This window comes from Lolium rigidum, chromosome 1 (genome assembly GCF_022539505.1).
Source record: "Lolium rigidum isolate FL_2022 chromosome 1, APGP_CSIRO_Lrig_0.1, whole genome shotgun sequence".
Classification (NCBI taxonomy): domain Eukaryota; kingdom Viridiplantae; phylum Streptophyta; class Magnoliopsida; order Poales; family Poaceae; genus Lolium; species Lolium rigidum.
In genome coordinates, this window is record NC_061508.1 from 11937600 (window position 1) to 11952915 (window position 15316).

At 45.5% G+C, this 15316-nt stretch overlaps 1 protein-coding gene across 1 annotated transcript; it reads left to right on the forward strand.

Annotated features, from left to right (window-relative positions):
* Nucleotides 1-13291: 13291 nt before the first annotated feature.
* On the forward strand, nucleotides 13292-14729 carry LOC124667505 (transcription factor MYB53-like). Its single transcript, XM_047204775.1, has 3 exons — nucleotides 13292-13557; nucleotides 13665-14423; nucleotides 14696-14729. Exons 1-3 carry the CDS (start codon nucleotides 13292-13294, stop codon nucleotides 14727-14729), a joined length of 1059 nt encoding a protein of 352 aa, XP_047060731.1.
* The last annotated feature ends 587 nt before the right edge of the window (nucleotides 14730-15316 follow it).

Consider the following 15316-nt stretch of genomic DNA (forward strand, 5'->3'; position numbering starts at 1 on the left):
TTTTCCTTTGGTTTGATTCTGGTTTTATTGATGCAATTGTGTTAGTTTATCATCTTTAGGTATTCTACAAGCAAGAGAGCAAGCAATTATGGCCTAGAGTGAAGATTTGTAATTTGGCATAATGTGTATGTGAGTGAAATTGGGATTTTCTCCCTATTTAATTTCTCTCCATTTAATTTGACTTTTGTTGACTCTAATGTGATTCTTATTAGTTTAGAAACATTTTAAAACCATTGAAACCATTTCAAATGGTCTTGTTCAAAGATTTGCAAAAATGGCCATAACACATAAGAGGTGACATGTCAAATTTTCTTATTCTTGTTAATTGTTCATCTTGCTTCACTTGGGCATGGGTTAGGGTCAATTTAGTATTATATTAGGTTGAGAGATGGTTTCACACCATTTGGTCAAGGTTTAAAGTGCATAGGTCAAGAATTGGGGAAATGGCTATGTGCCACATATGCCTCTATGCATATGTTGTATTTGATTTTTGATTTGTCTTGGCTTGACCCCCTTTGATGTTGTTGAGTGTTGAAATGGCATATGGAAGTGATCCAACCATTCACAACAAGTACTAGGGTCAATATTCTTTATTTACCAAATTGCTATTTTATTCTCATATGCCTCTATGGCATTTTTAGTTTCTTTTTCTTTTCTTTGGAAACCACTTGGATTTGGTTTGATAGGTACTAGGTAAGGTGTGTGAAGGTTTTCCAAACCTCTAAGCAAAGTAGAAAAGCTTAGGGTAAAGTTTTATAAAAATATCCATAGGCACATATGCCTTTTTCTTATTTGATTTCTTTCTCTTTTATTTTATTGGGTGGGTGACCTTCACTTGATCACCTTAGGGTTTTAGGGTTTAGCACATAAGCATAATAACACTCCTCATGGCAAAACACAAGATTTAAACAAGATCTATATGTATCAATCTTATTTTAATAAAAGTTTTTGTTGGTTCCAAAATTTGGAACTAGGGAAATTCATTTTGTTTGTTTTGAAATTTTTGGGTTGTTACAAACCCTTCCCCTTAAACAAATCTCGTCCCGAGATTTTAAGAAAAGTTAGGTTCCTAAGAAAGATTGAGCAGTGATATTAACGGGGAACATACTTGGCATGGCCTCGAGGGGCTTCCCGGGCTTCATTGGCAGTCATGTGGTAGAAACGGCCGTTGTTGTTGTTCTGGTTCCTTCTTCCTGCGAAGCGGCGCTGTTGCTGAGCAGGTGCTGCGGTATTGGCGGCAATCTTGGCAAGCTTCTTGGGGCACTCGTTGGAGTAGTGACCCACAACTCCACATTCATAGCAGTTGACGGTGGACTTGTCTTTGGGGTTGACGGGAACAGTGTTGCTTCCAGTCACGGGGGCAGTATTGGGGTTGTTGTTGTTACCATTAGGGTGGTTGTTGTTGTTGTCGGGGTTGCTGTTGTTGTTGTTGTTGTTGTAGCCTCCGGGCTTCGGGGGTCCTCCATTATTGTTGGAGTAGTTTGGGCGGTAAGTCTGAGCAGGGGGCTTGTTGTATCTTGGGGCAAATCCTCCAGTTGAGTTGTTGCGGTGCTTCTGTGCATGGTGGGGTCCATTCTGGGTCATCATCCTTCTCTTGCGGTTCTCGTTGGCTTGATTCAGCTTCCCTTCCATCTGTATTGCTGAGTCCACTAAGGCTTCGAGGTCAGCGAACGGAATGTTCACTAACACCGTTTGCATCTCGTCATGCAGTCCATTCAGAAATCTTTCCTTCCTCTTTTCATTTGTGTCTGTCTCCTCCGGGGCGTACCTTGACAGTGTAAGAAACCTGTCGCGGTATTCCACCACCGACATCCTTCCTTGCTTGAGTTCTCGGAACTCGTCTCTCATCTTCTTGATCAGTCCTTGGGGCACATGATATTTGCTGAACTTGAGCTTGAAATCTGCCCAAGTCATCATTTGTCCGGCATTCATTGCGCGGGCACTCGTCCACCAAGCTCTGGCAGGTCCTGACAGATAGTGTGTGGCGAACAGTACTTTCTCTGCGGCTTCTACTCCCGCAACTTCCAGGTTGTTCTCCATTGTTTGGAGCCAATCATCAGCATCAAGGGGCTCTTCAGTCTTGTTGAACATTGGAGGGTTGGTGTTCTGAAAGTTCTTCAGTTTCGATCCAGGGTGATCGTGGTTTCCATGGCCTTGATTGTTCTGAGCTATCTGTTGCAGTGCAGCAATGTTGGCTTGACGTTCAGCTCTTTCGACTTCTCGGTCTGCCATCATTGTCTGCAGCAGTTGCATCATGGCATCCTGGGTGGCGCTGCGGGTTGGTGGGGCCATCTGAAGATTGAGGTAGGTGATAAGATAAGAGGGAAATTTCTATGGTTTGTTTGAGTTAAAGTTCAAAAAGTTCATAACTTGAAAATTTGAGTAGTGTTGCGGGGGTAAAACCAACAACACTTTTTCATTCATACCAAACATCACACATTACAATTCTAACACCCCGTTGGTTTGAAGAACCATTCATCGCTCTACGATACAAGGGGATCCTGATACAACTCACACCTACTCAAGTGCTTTAATGATACTACTCTTCGTGGGGGAATTCTTCGTCTTCATTGTTGAGGTGCTTGGCGAAGGGCGAGGGCGTTGTCCAAATCTCTCGCGGGTTTTGTACTCGCCTCGAAGTCCCGAGGGGCTTTATAGGGGTTCATCCCTCGGTTGTGGTGGGGGCATGGTCATCGGTCTTCCCATGGAGTCATGTCTTGGGTAGTAGAGGAAACGAGTGTTCTTGATCTTGTCCTCATTTTGTCCACACGAGACGGAAATTGCTTCTTGCATAGCTTTGTCTAGTCCTTCCTTCCGTGTGTTTCTGTTACAGTAAAACCATATGGTTTCCCATACCGGGGCTCCAAGCTTTCTTCCTAGATCAGCAGATACTTCCCACCGGGGTGATCCTCCCAACTGATTATTGAAGGATGTTCCGAAGAACTCGGGGTACGGGTGTCCTAGATATTCCACTAGTTGCTTCAACTCCTTTTCCAACTTCAGTTCTCCTCCATGACCAAGCTGATAGCACTCCCATTGGTATTCCATCTGTGAGCAATTAGGATCAGTAAGTTAGAGAAGTGATCAAGTGTGCAAAGTTTTATGTACTATTTACAAGGAAAAGTGGGGTATGGATCTCTTATTTTGGAAAAGATCTCAAGGAAGAGTGAGAATAATTTTTTCATAAATATTCACTTCCTTTGTTTTTGAAACTAAATTTTTCAGGACGTCCATTCTAACTAGGGTCTCCTAAGGTCAACAATGGCTCTGATACCAACTTGTCAACACCCGGATTTTTAAGTCCAGATGCCTATTATGCCATTCATCGCAATCCCGTGAATATTGTTTTTGCGAGACATAATAGATTGATATCACAACACATCATTCATTACATCACATAATTGTCTTACATAGAGGGATCACATGATCCAGTCTTAATACATCATAGTGGATCTAGAGATCCTATTACAAAACACATAGCGGAAGCGAAGTAACGGTTGCGGTCCATCTATTCCACAGCAACTCGTTGACGCCGGGAGTGATCCTAGTTGTCGTAGACGTCCCGCTGTCCATCTTCCTCGTGCTCGCTGTTCTCCTTCATAGTCCGGCCATTTGAATAGCCAGGGACAAAGCCATGAGTACTTTAAAGTACTCGCAAACTAATACTAATGTAAGCACTATCAACTATAGTAAGGGGGTGCTAAGCTCTAAGTTTATTTGCATAAAGCCAATTTTATTTCATAAGCATTTAGTAAAAAGCCTCTTCATTTGCTAACTAACTCAAGTGGGAACATTAGTGTCATTCCCACAACTCTGTTGTGATTCAAGTCAAAGTCACCATTTCAAGTTCAAATCACAAGTCACCCTTCACATGTCACATTTTTGAAAATGGTCTGATGACGGAACAGTATGGCCTTTCCAATCGTCCGTAACCGTGGACACGGCTATTCGAATAGTTCTACACTCTGCAGAGGTCGTACACTTGTGCCACAACATTTGCAATAATCCGTCGGGGTTAATCGGCCTCGATTTATCACACTCCGTGTGCGGACTACCAACCATAACTTTTCACTTACATACCCTAGTATAGGCACCTCTCCCCATGAGCTTGGCCTCCCAGTGAAGACAGACAGTCAGCCTGGGAACTGCACAGGGCTTGGGCCGGACAATTCACCTCATTCACGTCATATCACATCATTTCTTTTGTAGAGGCAGCCCTCGGCATAACCCCAATGACGCTTGTTTAGAGGGAACCATACTAAAGCACATAAATTTCTAGTTAAGCCCTTACCCATGTTGGGTATTGTGGGGGTACTTTCAAATTGGAATGGTATCGCATCCGAACCCAACCATCAGTTTTTGTAAAATTCACCAAGTCATTCACAAGCCATATTCACCTTCAAAATCTTTCAATAGAATGAGTCATCATTCCAAGGTTTTCAAAGTCATTTCATTTCACATTTTCCCATCTAGAGTAGTCAATTTTATTTGTTTAGCACTAGCAACTAGTCATGAGGGGTGCTAACTAGCTTGTCTTGCTCTAGGCTAACTTTGATGCTCTTGTTCTACTCTATATCTAAACCAAGTGAATCATGAATCAAAAAGTAAGCTTTGATAAACCAAAGTCAAAAACTCGTAAGATAAAAACTTGGGATAGGATCATTAAGCATAAATTAAATGGGGATGAGGCCTTGCTCTTGTAGAGCTTTGCCTTAGGGTATCTTGCAAGAATATTAGCTTGCAAGGGTATAGCTTGCATTGGAGTTAGCTTGCATTGATAATAGCTTGCCTTGAGTGGTGATGTGATCAAAGTTTTCTTCTTCTTCCTCTTGGTAGAATACCTCCTCCTCCTGATAGTCTCCGGTACTAGCGTCTATAAACGAATACGAGGATACAATCACCAAACAACACTTAAGTAAACTTAATTAGCCTTAATGGCCCACACAAAGGATCTAGCATCACTACTTAACATTTATCCAAAAATTATTCTAGGGTTTCCTTATTTAATATTAGGAAAATAATTTCCTCTCATTGAAAGTTGAAATTAGGGTTTCTCTTTGGTTTGGAGAAATAATTTCCTCTCATTGAATCTTCTTAAAATTTAATCTTCTCAAATAACCAGGGATGATCCCATGTTGACCAAGGTCAACACTTCACACTTAGTATTTGAGAAAAGTGATTTAAATGAGATTCATCATCTCATGTGATTTAAATAACTAGTGCAATTTAAATACTAGGTTGATTTAAATTCTACAAGTGAGCAAGTATGAGTCTAAGCATTTAAAGGTCAACACATTACTTCATACCACTTGTGAGAATGATTTAAATGAGGTGCTACACCTCATAGATTTAAATTCCTAAAATTTGAAATAGTTTAAATGGGCTAGTATTGATTACATAGCCAATATTTTGATTCTAGCCCATGATCATGTACAGAACATATATCATATTTTTACATAGTAAATTAGAGTTTGTTAAATGTGAATTATTGCAATTGGATTCACTTAAAAATTCAAATTGGTTGATTTTTAAGATTTATTTGAATACTGAAAAGTCTCTGTTTTGTCATTTTTGCTATTCAAAATCTACACAACCCATGAGGTTGAATCCAGTGAGGTTAGCTAGATAATTTCATAAGCTTTCTGGAACATTTTGAATCACTAAAATTGGATTTGTATATTTGAAACTATTTAACTTCTAGTACTGCACCAGTATGCAATTTACGAGAAAAAGAATAAAACGGAATTCAAATTCAAACGAGGGCGGGAAGAAGTTGGGCCGGCCCAGCATGCGGCCTGGTCCGCGCTGCATGGCGCATGCACGTCACGCGCGGGCGGAGCACGCGGCGCGTCGGATCGAGATCCGACGGTGCTGGGCCGTCGTGTTCCTCCCGATACCGCCGGCTTGCGGCGGCGCTAGCGCTCACCTCCGGGCACGGCTGACGGCGAGCTTGGGCTTGATCGACGGGGTTTTTCAAGGGCTACCAGAGGGTGTAGGGGTTGGAGGCTGAGGTGGCGAGAAAATGGGGCGGCGTTGAGTGTGGCCGCCGGGTGCACGCCGGCGAGCTTTGGCGCCGTGGAGAGGTAAAGAGGGGAGAGGAGCGATGCTAGGAGGGAGGGGAGAATGCTGTGGGATGGTGTGGTGAAGTCCAGAGGCGCGGGGGAGTTTATATAGCGGCTGGAGGAGCGGGGCACGACGGGACCGGCATGGTGGCGACGTCACGGTGCACGGCGGGCACGGGCGTCTCCGGCACTGCTGCTGCGTCAGGAGGTGAGCTCATGGGTAGGTAAGGATGCGTGCACAGTGGCGCGATTGATGGCGTCGTGTGCAGGGCGTACGGGGTCAATGCCGACGTCGGCGTCCTTCAAGGACGTCGCGTCGTGGCGTCGTCCAGGGGCGCATGCGGGCCAACGGTCGTGTCTGGCAGTGGAGCGGGACCGAGAGAGAGCTGGTGGCGCACGGGGACGCGTTGGATCGCCGCATGCACACGGGAACGGGGTCGTGTCCACGGGTGGTGACCAGGGGACGTGGCACGGGTTGGTTTGGTCGACCCCGTGCTCTCCTCGACCAAGGGTCGTGTCTAGTAGGTGTAGGAGGTCCATGTCAAGCGTGATGACACGGTGAGAGAGGGAGAGGAAGAGAGGGAGCAAGTGGTGGCATGGTGGTGACTAGGGTGGCCGACATGGTGTGTTCTAGTTGATTTGAGAGCAAAAATCTTTCTCTCTGTGGTAAGGGCGTGCATGGGCGTGAGCAGCAAGGTCAGGGCAAGCTCAGAGACATGCTGAGGTGACTTGGATGGGAGAGGAGAGGAAGTGAGCATGTGGAGTGACATGGTGGCCGGCATGGGGGTGTTCTTGTCAAGCTGGTCCAAGGCAAGGGCTGGCAGGGCCTGGCACTGATGCAGAGGGGTACAGGGATGCAGAGGGAGTGCAGGGTTGGACTTGGTCCAAGCAAAACTGCAGCATGGGCACAAATATAGGTGCTGCCCACAAGGTGTTTGTTGATATGGCCGAAAGAAAGTTTTTGTTGAATTTTGGCAAACTTTTTGGTGGATCTCAATCATATAATATTTGAAGTATATTGGTGGTGGTGGTGCTCATTTTGGTGTTGATTTGCAAAGATTCAAAAAGTTGGCCATCTTCTCTTTGTTTCAATGTCATCACTTGTCTCCTCTATTCTGGTCAACCTAGTCAACATGAGGTATGGTGGTCAACATGAAAGTTGTTCACCTTCATATGGTCTTGGATGACATGGTCATAGTTGACCAAGTTTAGTTTGAAGAAAAGTAAAAACCAGGGGTTAAAGTAGTGAAGAAAATATTTTGGTGACATATGACCATTATCCTATGTGTGAAGATTTTGAGTTTTCCTTTGGTTTGATTCTGGTTTTATTGATGCAATTGTGTTAGTTTATCATCTTTAGGTATTCTACAAGCAAGAGAGCAAGCAATTATGGCCTAGAGTGAAGATTTGTAATTTGGCATAATGTGTATGTGAGTGAAATTGGGATTTTCTCCTATTTAATTTCTCTCCATTTAATTTGACTTTTGTTGACTCTAATGTGATTCTTATTAGTTTAGAAACATTTTAAAACCATTGAAACCATTTCAAATGGTCTTGTTCAAAGATTTGCAAAAATGGCCATAACACATAAGAGGTGACATGTCAAATTTTCTTATTCTTGTTAATTGTTCATCTTGCTTCACTTGGGCATGGGTTAGGGTCAATTTAGTATTATATTAGGTTGAGAGATGGTTTCACACCATTTGGTCAAGGTTTAAAGTGCATAGGTCAAGAATTGGGGAAATGGCTATGTGCCACATATGCCTCTATGCATATGTTGTATTTGATTTTTGATTTGTCTTGGCTTGACCCCCTTTGATGTTGTTGAGTGTTGAAATGGCATATGGAAGTGATCCAACCATTCACAACAAGTACTAGGGTCAATATTCTTTATTTACCAAATTGCTATTTTATTCTCATATGCCTCTATGGCATTTTTAGTTTCTTTTTCTTTTCTTTGGAAACCACTTGGATTTGGTTTGATAGGTACTAGGTAAGGTGTGTGAAGGTTTTCCAAACCTCTAAGCAAAGTAGAAAAGCTTAGGGTAAAGTTTTATAAAAATAGCCATAGGCACATATGCCTTTTTCTTATTTGATTTCTTTCTCTTTTATTTTATTGGGTGGGTGACCTTCACTTGATCACCTTAGGGTTTTAGGGTTTAGCACATAAGCATAATAACACTCCTCATGGCAAAACACAAGATTTAAACAAGATCTATATGTATCAATCTTATTTTAATAAAAGTTTTTGTTGGTTCCAAAATTTGGAACTAGGGAAATTCATTTTGTTTGTTTTGAAATTTTTGGGTTGTTACACCATGGCCGGCTAGCAGCAGCTTGGCGGCGTGGGCGTACCGGGCCAGGCGGGCCTGGTTGTCCCGTGCTGCCATGTCCGGCCGGCTCCCGCGATTGCGGTGGAGGTAGTTCCCTCCCGCTAGGCTATGGTGCTGCTTCCCCCGGCCCTGCCATCTTCGGTCACATCTTCCTAGGCCCTGCATCGAGGACCACCGGGGAGACAGCGAGGATGACGTCAAGATTGTGGTGGCGCGTGCTTGTGGACGGTTGGTTGGGCGGAGCACTTCGGATGAACGGGGTGGTGGTGTTGGGGGTTGGGAGAAATCCTTGTTGGCCTTGCCGACGTCGTCGCGGTGACGCCCGAGGGCGCCGCCTTGCCTTCCTGGAGGGCGTCGGGTGTACCCCCTCGCCCAATCCCCTCCGTTGACCGGGGGAAACCCTAGGATTAGTCCGGACAGCAGCGGCGTCATCGTCGTCCTCCTTGTTGAAGGTGTTGTTTGGTGCGCGGTAGTTCGGAGTGCTAGGAGTGTGGTAGGACTTTTCCGGGAGGCGTAGCGGTGGCGGGTTGTCCTCGTTCTTGTCGATCTGTCGGTGTTGGCATTCTTTTTCTTTTTCTTTTTCTCTGTTGGTTTCTTTGGGCTTGGTTGTGCTGCGGCCCCAGCATGCTTGTTGTATCGTGGTTGCTATATTAATATAGCAGGGCGAAAGCCTATTTCGAGGAAGTACAGCTTGGCTCAACATATGACACTAATTTTGAATTTCAGCAAGTTCTTAAACTGGCTTTGATGCATGCATAGTGGTTTAGATAACTCAGGGGCGCAGGACCATTTTAAAATGCATTGTGGGCAGGCACTGTCTAATCAACCTTTGACAGGCTTCATATTAGGTAATTTTTTAGTGAGAGGGATAGCTAAGCAATTATGCCATCTGAAAGCTATGTTGTGCAATCCCTAGTAGCATGTTAAATATTATATACTGTTACGGAAAAGTTCAAATGTGCCATGCATGCATGGGTGGGTGGGTGCACATGTGGGCCAGAAAGATAAGCACGTATGGGATAGAGCAACACCCTTCCTTCAACGTACACATCTTCTATCAGTGGTAATTCTCTTTTGACCTCCGATAGATATAGCCAAAAACAAATTTAATTGTGAAAATAATTCCAAAAAAATATTTAATATATCCATATTCCATGTGCGTGTACGAAGTTTCGTGAAAAATCAATAATTCTTTTACTTTATCGTGAAAATCCTTATTTAAACACAGGAGGACGCTCTCCATGAAGCACAAGTAGTGCACTGCAAAGATACCGCTTTGTGCAAAGTGACCAAAAGTAGTGCAACGTGGTACAAAGGATACCCGTCATGTAAAGCGATGAAAGGCAATAAAAAGAAATAGTTTGTCAAAACGGATCTAATTTTGTAGATCTCGAGGCAACTAGCATGGCCATGAAAACTGAAATTTATTTGGACGCTTGGTTCAAAAGATATTTTGATTTTCGTATTCGAATCTATAAAAGAAATGGGAAAGTGTAATAGTTACCCTCTCCGTGGACGACCTGTGGCATGCAGGGAAGGAGGCGGAAGCCACCAGATGAACCAAGGTGCACCACTTGTCAGCACGAGGAGCAACGCGGGGGGGGGGGCTCTATGGAGGGCACGATATTTGTAGCGTTTTCTTTTCAACACCGAATTTTATCTTTTTTAAAATAGGACACGAAAAAGTCACTTTTTTGTGAAGCGTGAAACGTGGTTGTCCCTACGTTGGGCCTTGGAGTGTTGTGCGCCCTTTTGCTAGTAAGCTCTAGGTCGTCGATGTCTTCACGTGCCCGCTTGCTAGAGGACTCTGATATGTGGAACGACCTCTCGGGAATAACAGAGTGGAGAAAGGAGGACGACATTTACTCTGGTGAAACCAAGGTAAAAGACGAATGAGCTCTAGGTGATAGGTGCCCTAGGTTGGCCTAGGGGCCGAAGGTCGGCCAGTGCCTCGTTGCTAATGGAGTTTCCCTAAGCGTTGGCAGCCGAGAGTTGTGTTTAGGGGTGGGCATGACGCTTTTTGCTGGGGGGGGGGGGGCTATCGCATAGGTTACCCAATGTTGTCGTGCTGCCCTCTCTCGCCACCGATGGGTTAAGGGGATGTTATCCTTCTCATCGCTCACATCGGACGAATGCTGCATCGTCATTGGAGAGAGCGAGAACATCTAACGAGAGAAGCTCACGGTCTCCCGCTCCACCATAGAGCTCTTTCACCAAGGAATCAAGCTCGTCCAGGGGACGATTCGGCATCTCCCCCCACGAAGAGGGGGTGCAATCCTCCCGCCCCTCGTACTCTCACATTAGGTGGAGCGCCATTGCAGGGGCGATGCATATGAATAGAAAATGAGTCATAATTTGCCGACCATTAAGCCCATGGTCGTGGAGCCTTTGGATCTGGTCGTGGGCGGATTTCTCCCTCTCTCCAACCCGTCGCTAGCCTTCCGGGTGAACAATGGCATCAGAAGGTTTGGCAAGGAACTCATTCGGTTCCTTGAAACACACTCGTCACGCATTTTCTCCTCAGAATTTGTTCTACACTCCACATGCAGTCATCACTAGAAGTTAAGTGTTTGTTTAGGAGAAAGGGTGTACTTATTTCATAATGTGGTTTACTCCCTCCTTTCTCAAAAAAGGGCATATAATTTAGTGAAAAGTCAATATTTTCTAAGTTGTTATTAGACAAAAAAAATATGAATATCAACAATACCAAACCATTATTAGTAGATCCGCCACAAAATACATTTTCATAGTCTGTTTACTAAGTATTGTAAATGTTAATCTTTTTGTTATATATACTATCAAACTTAACTAGCTTTGAACTTTGACTATTTTTATAGGCTTTATTGTGGGATGGGGAGTACAAAATTAATTATTTTCAGGCAAAATCGCGTCAAACAAGCAATAAAATAAACAAAACCTCATTATGCAAAAAAAAAAAAAAGAAACTATCACAATCTTTGACAATGCCACACAGCATAAGAAGAAAACACTGAACCAAGGAATCCCATTTTTCAAGTCAAGCATGCACACGTCCACGCAGGAACCACATAACTAGTTTGTTCCTATAATTTTCAATATAATTGTTTAGTTGCTCGGATCATTTGGCAAGCCAGATGGTCCGATGACAGTCACACAATACCGTCCACTAAGTAGCTACGGTGGGCCCGCTAGCCCGCCCTAATAGCCGGCCGTGGCCTATATATCTGGTGGAGCGGTGAGGTACACCAAATAATGTGACACGAGGGGAAAGGGGAACAGGTAGTTCCTTCTTCCTTGCTCCTTGCTGCTGCACGGGAGGAAAGTCCACACGTGTCAGGTCACACGAACCTAACTCTCCTCTGCCTCCTGCACACGTGCCGCCCACGCAGTGGCCCTGTTCACCCGTCTCTCTATTTTTTAAACAGTGCATCTGTCGTTTCAAAAATATTTTCAATATGCATAGCTATGCTGTACAGTGGATTCATGATCAGTGCTTTCTCACGGCACACCCATGCCTCATCTGTCACTTCAGCATCATACGTGGACAAAACAATACGTGCTTTCATGGCTTGTTCTCGAAGTAGAATTATAAGATGTCTATCAATATAACTTTTTCTGAGTCGAGCTTATTGTGTCTATTTACTCGTTTCAAATTGTATGTGCCACAATGTTGAAATATCCAAAACATCCTATAATTTGGAATGCGGAGCCTAATTATCGTGTGCTGCACCGTAAGCGTACAGAAGTATCGAAATATTGGCGCCTCCCCACCCCACCTTGATGGCCTCCGACACCGCTCATCGCTATGTCGAATGCCAACCTAGTGGACAATGTGATCTCTTTGCGTCGGTTGTGCCTCTAGCGCCTTAATGTGAGGACACATGAACGGCATTGTCTTCCATGGGCTTTCCCTTGTCCGCAAGATCTGCCATGAAGAGACTCTTCTAGCGGGTGCTCACTTTCACATGGACAAGAAGCATGACACTGAAGCCTAGATCTATCTTCTTCGGTCTCTCCGAGAGTGATCGGCCCCCGGCCCCCTCTAGTTGCTACTTCAGAAAGAAAATGTAACAAAAGAGGAAAAAAAAGTTTTCTTAAAACAAGGTTGATGACGAATGGCGGCTCCCCCTCTCCCCGGGCTAGTTTAGCCATAAATGAAAAATGGAAATTCGGGTGGGAAATTCATTCCCCCGGTGAGCTTTCGAAAAGAATACATATTGCTATATTGTCGTGCATGGAGAGGACATATGAGCATGCAGTCATGCACCCATCATGGAAACATATATATGGCCGTATATGCATGGATGTATACGTACATATACTCGTATAGTAGTATATTTGTGTGTACGTGCGTACAATACATGACAATGCATGCATGTATCTCTTTACGAGGCGTACGTAGGCACGTTACCATCTCCTACTCCACTTGCGCGGCACACGTACGTACGGAAAACAAAGAAAACGCAACATGACAGTAGATCGACCTGCATGCCCTTACGCCAGCGTATCTAACTAAACAACGTGCTCAACGAAACTGATTCGCCCGCTAACCCTAAAAGTCAGAGAGAGACGGAGAGAGCAGCCGAGTAGTAAGTAAGGTCGAGAGAAAGTTTCAGAGTGAGAAACAGAGCGGAGGCTGCGTCTCCCGCACACAAAGACTTCCTTTTGGCCGAGAGCATATGCCATGCCGCCATGCATCCATCATCATCCACCTCTAAACCCTGGCTAGCTCTATAAAACCCCCACCTCCTATCCGTCCAACGAATCCCAACGATACCTAAACTAAACCAACTCAAACAGCCATTGCTACACCTCTCTCCTCTAAGCTTCCGATCAGCGTCACCAGGTAGAGCTAGCTAGAGGCAGAGAGCTCCTCGATCGAAGCTAGCTAGCTAGCCACAAGTAAGCTAGTGATCGATGGGGAGGTCGCCGTGCTGCGACGGGGAGGCCGGCGTGAAGAAGGGCCCGTGGACGCCGGAGGAGGACAAGCTGCTGGTGGACTACATCCAGGAGAAGGGCCACGGCAGCTGGCGGCGACTTCCCAAGCTCGCCGGCCTCAACCGCTGCGGCAAGAGCTGCCGCCTCCGCTGGACCAACTACCTCCGCCCCGACATCAAGCGCGGCCGATTCACCGACGACGAGGAGAAGCTCATCATCCACCTCCACTCTATCCTCGGCAACAAGTACGTCCGTTAGATATCACTTCTCTATATATATATAGTTGCTCTTTCTTGTATAGTACCTATCTTCTTCTCCGGCTCCGGCGACTGACGGCTTGAGCTTGGTCCAGGTGGTCGTCCATCGCGACGAAGCTGCCCGGCAGGACGGACAACGAGATCAAGAACTACTGGAACACCCACCTGCGCAAGAAGCTGCTCGGCATGGGCATCGACCCAGTCACGCACCGCCCGCGCACCGACCTCAGCCTCCTCGCCGGGCTCCCCGGCCTCCTCGCCGCCGGCGGAAATAACTTTGGCGGCGCGGGCGCATGGGACATGAACGCTCTCAGGCTGCAGGCCGACGCCGCAAAGTTCCAGCTGCTCCAGGGACTGGTACGCGCTCTCGCCACCGCTGCCGCGCCAGCGCCTGCGCCCACGGCCGCCGCCGGCATGGACAACCTCATGGCACTCCTCGCCGCGAGCGGCAACTCCGGGCAGCACGGAACCGGCGTTGACCAGAGCCTGCTGCTCCAGCAGTGCCAGTGGGACGGCCTGCTCAACCTGCCGGCGCTCACGAGCTCTGCGCCAACGAGCAGCATGCAGATCAGCGGCCTGTTCAACAGCTTTGGCGCCAGCGCCGGTTGCGGCCAGGCAGGTGATGGGTTGAGCTCAACGGAGCTCGGGGGCCACGGCGGGGCGAGCGGGAGCAACGTGACCGACGCGGTGGCGCCGCGCCAAATGGTGGCGATGGACCAAGAGTGCAAGAATAATGCCGGAGGCGGCGGGGTGTCGTGCGAGGAGACGCCGGCGTCGAGCCCCTTCGACGGGCTGGACAGCCTGAACCTGATGGGGGATGACATCAACGATAGTAGTTGGAAGGATTTGCTAGAGTGAGTACCTGCTCCCCTCTGCTTCCATTCCATCAACTTCCTAATCATCAAGAAAAAAGCATGCATGCATGTCCAGTTTCCATCCATCCATCCAATTAATTTGACTTTCATTGCTAAACAAATTTTCTCTACGATCGATTTTCCTTTTTTTTTATAACTGATAGTTCAAGCAGCTAGGTCATTTTTAGGATATACAAAGAGCATATATCACCTTGATTTTCTTACACAGTTAATGCTTAGCTCATCTGATTAATTATATTTTTTCTATGCAGCCAAATGTCATGGTTGAACCCAACTGATCTGTGATGACTAGCTATAGAAGGAAAATGAAGAATGCACAAATAATACGAAGCCACGGAGACAGTTAATTGTTGGATTGGATGCACTGTTCGATTGACATCGAAGATGTGAAGTTTGTTTGTTGATAGGGAAAAGGGTGGTTTGGTCCACACTTTTAGTCATGTACAAAAAAGAACAAAGGGACATACATATGTACACACTCTGCAATTAGTGTTCATTTTTGTTGATTTAGTTCTTTTGTCGTTTCCTTTTTTGGAGAGGAGGGAATATATATATATATGTAATAATTAGCTGGTGACATAAATTGAAAGGACCTTCTTTTTCCAGACAGCAAAGTGTATGTGAGTGTGACTATTCACCATGTTTACTTCTTCCATGGCACATGATTTAATTAGTATCGACTTCCCTTGCGTGGTGAAGCAAAACTCAGGTCATCATGGTGTTGAAATAGTATTTTCTTGACTTCTTCGTTATCGGTCGTGTGAGTCCAACGTTAGTCTTAACTGTTAATTCTACATATATACTGCATGCATGCACGTTGTGATAATCTCCACATATTTACTTTGCGACAGTACCGGTGTGTCGTATGGCGG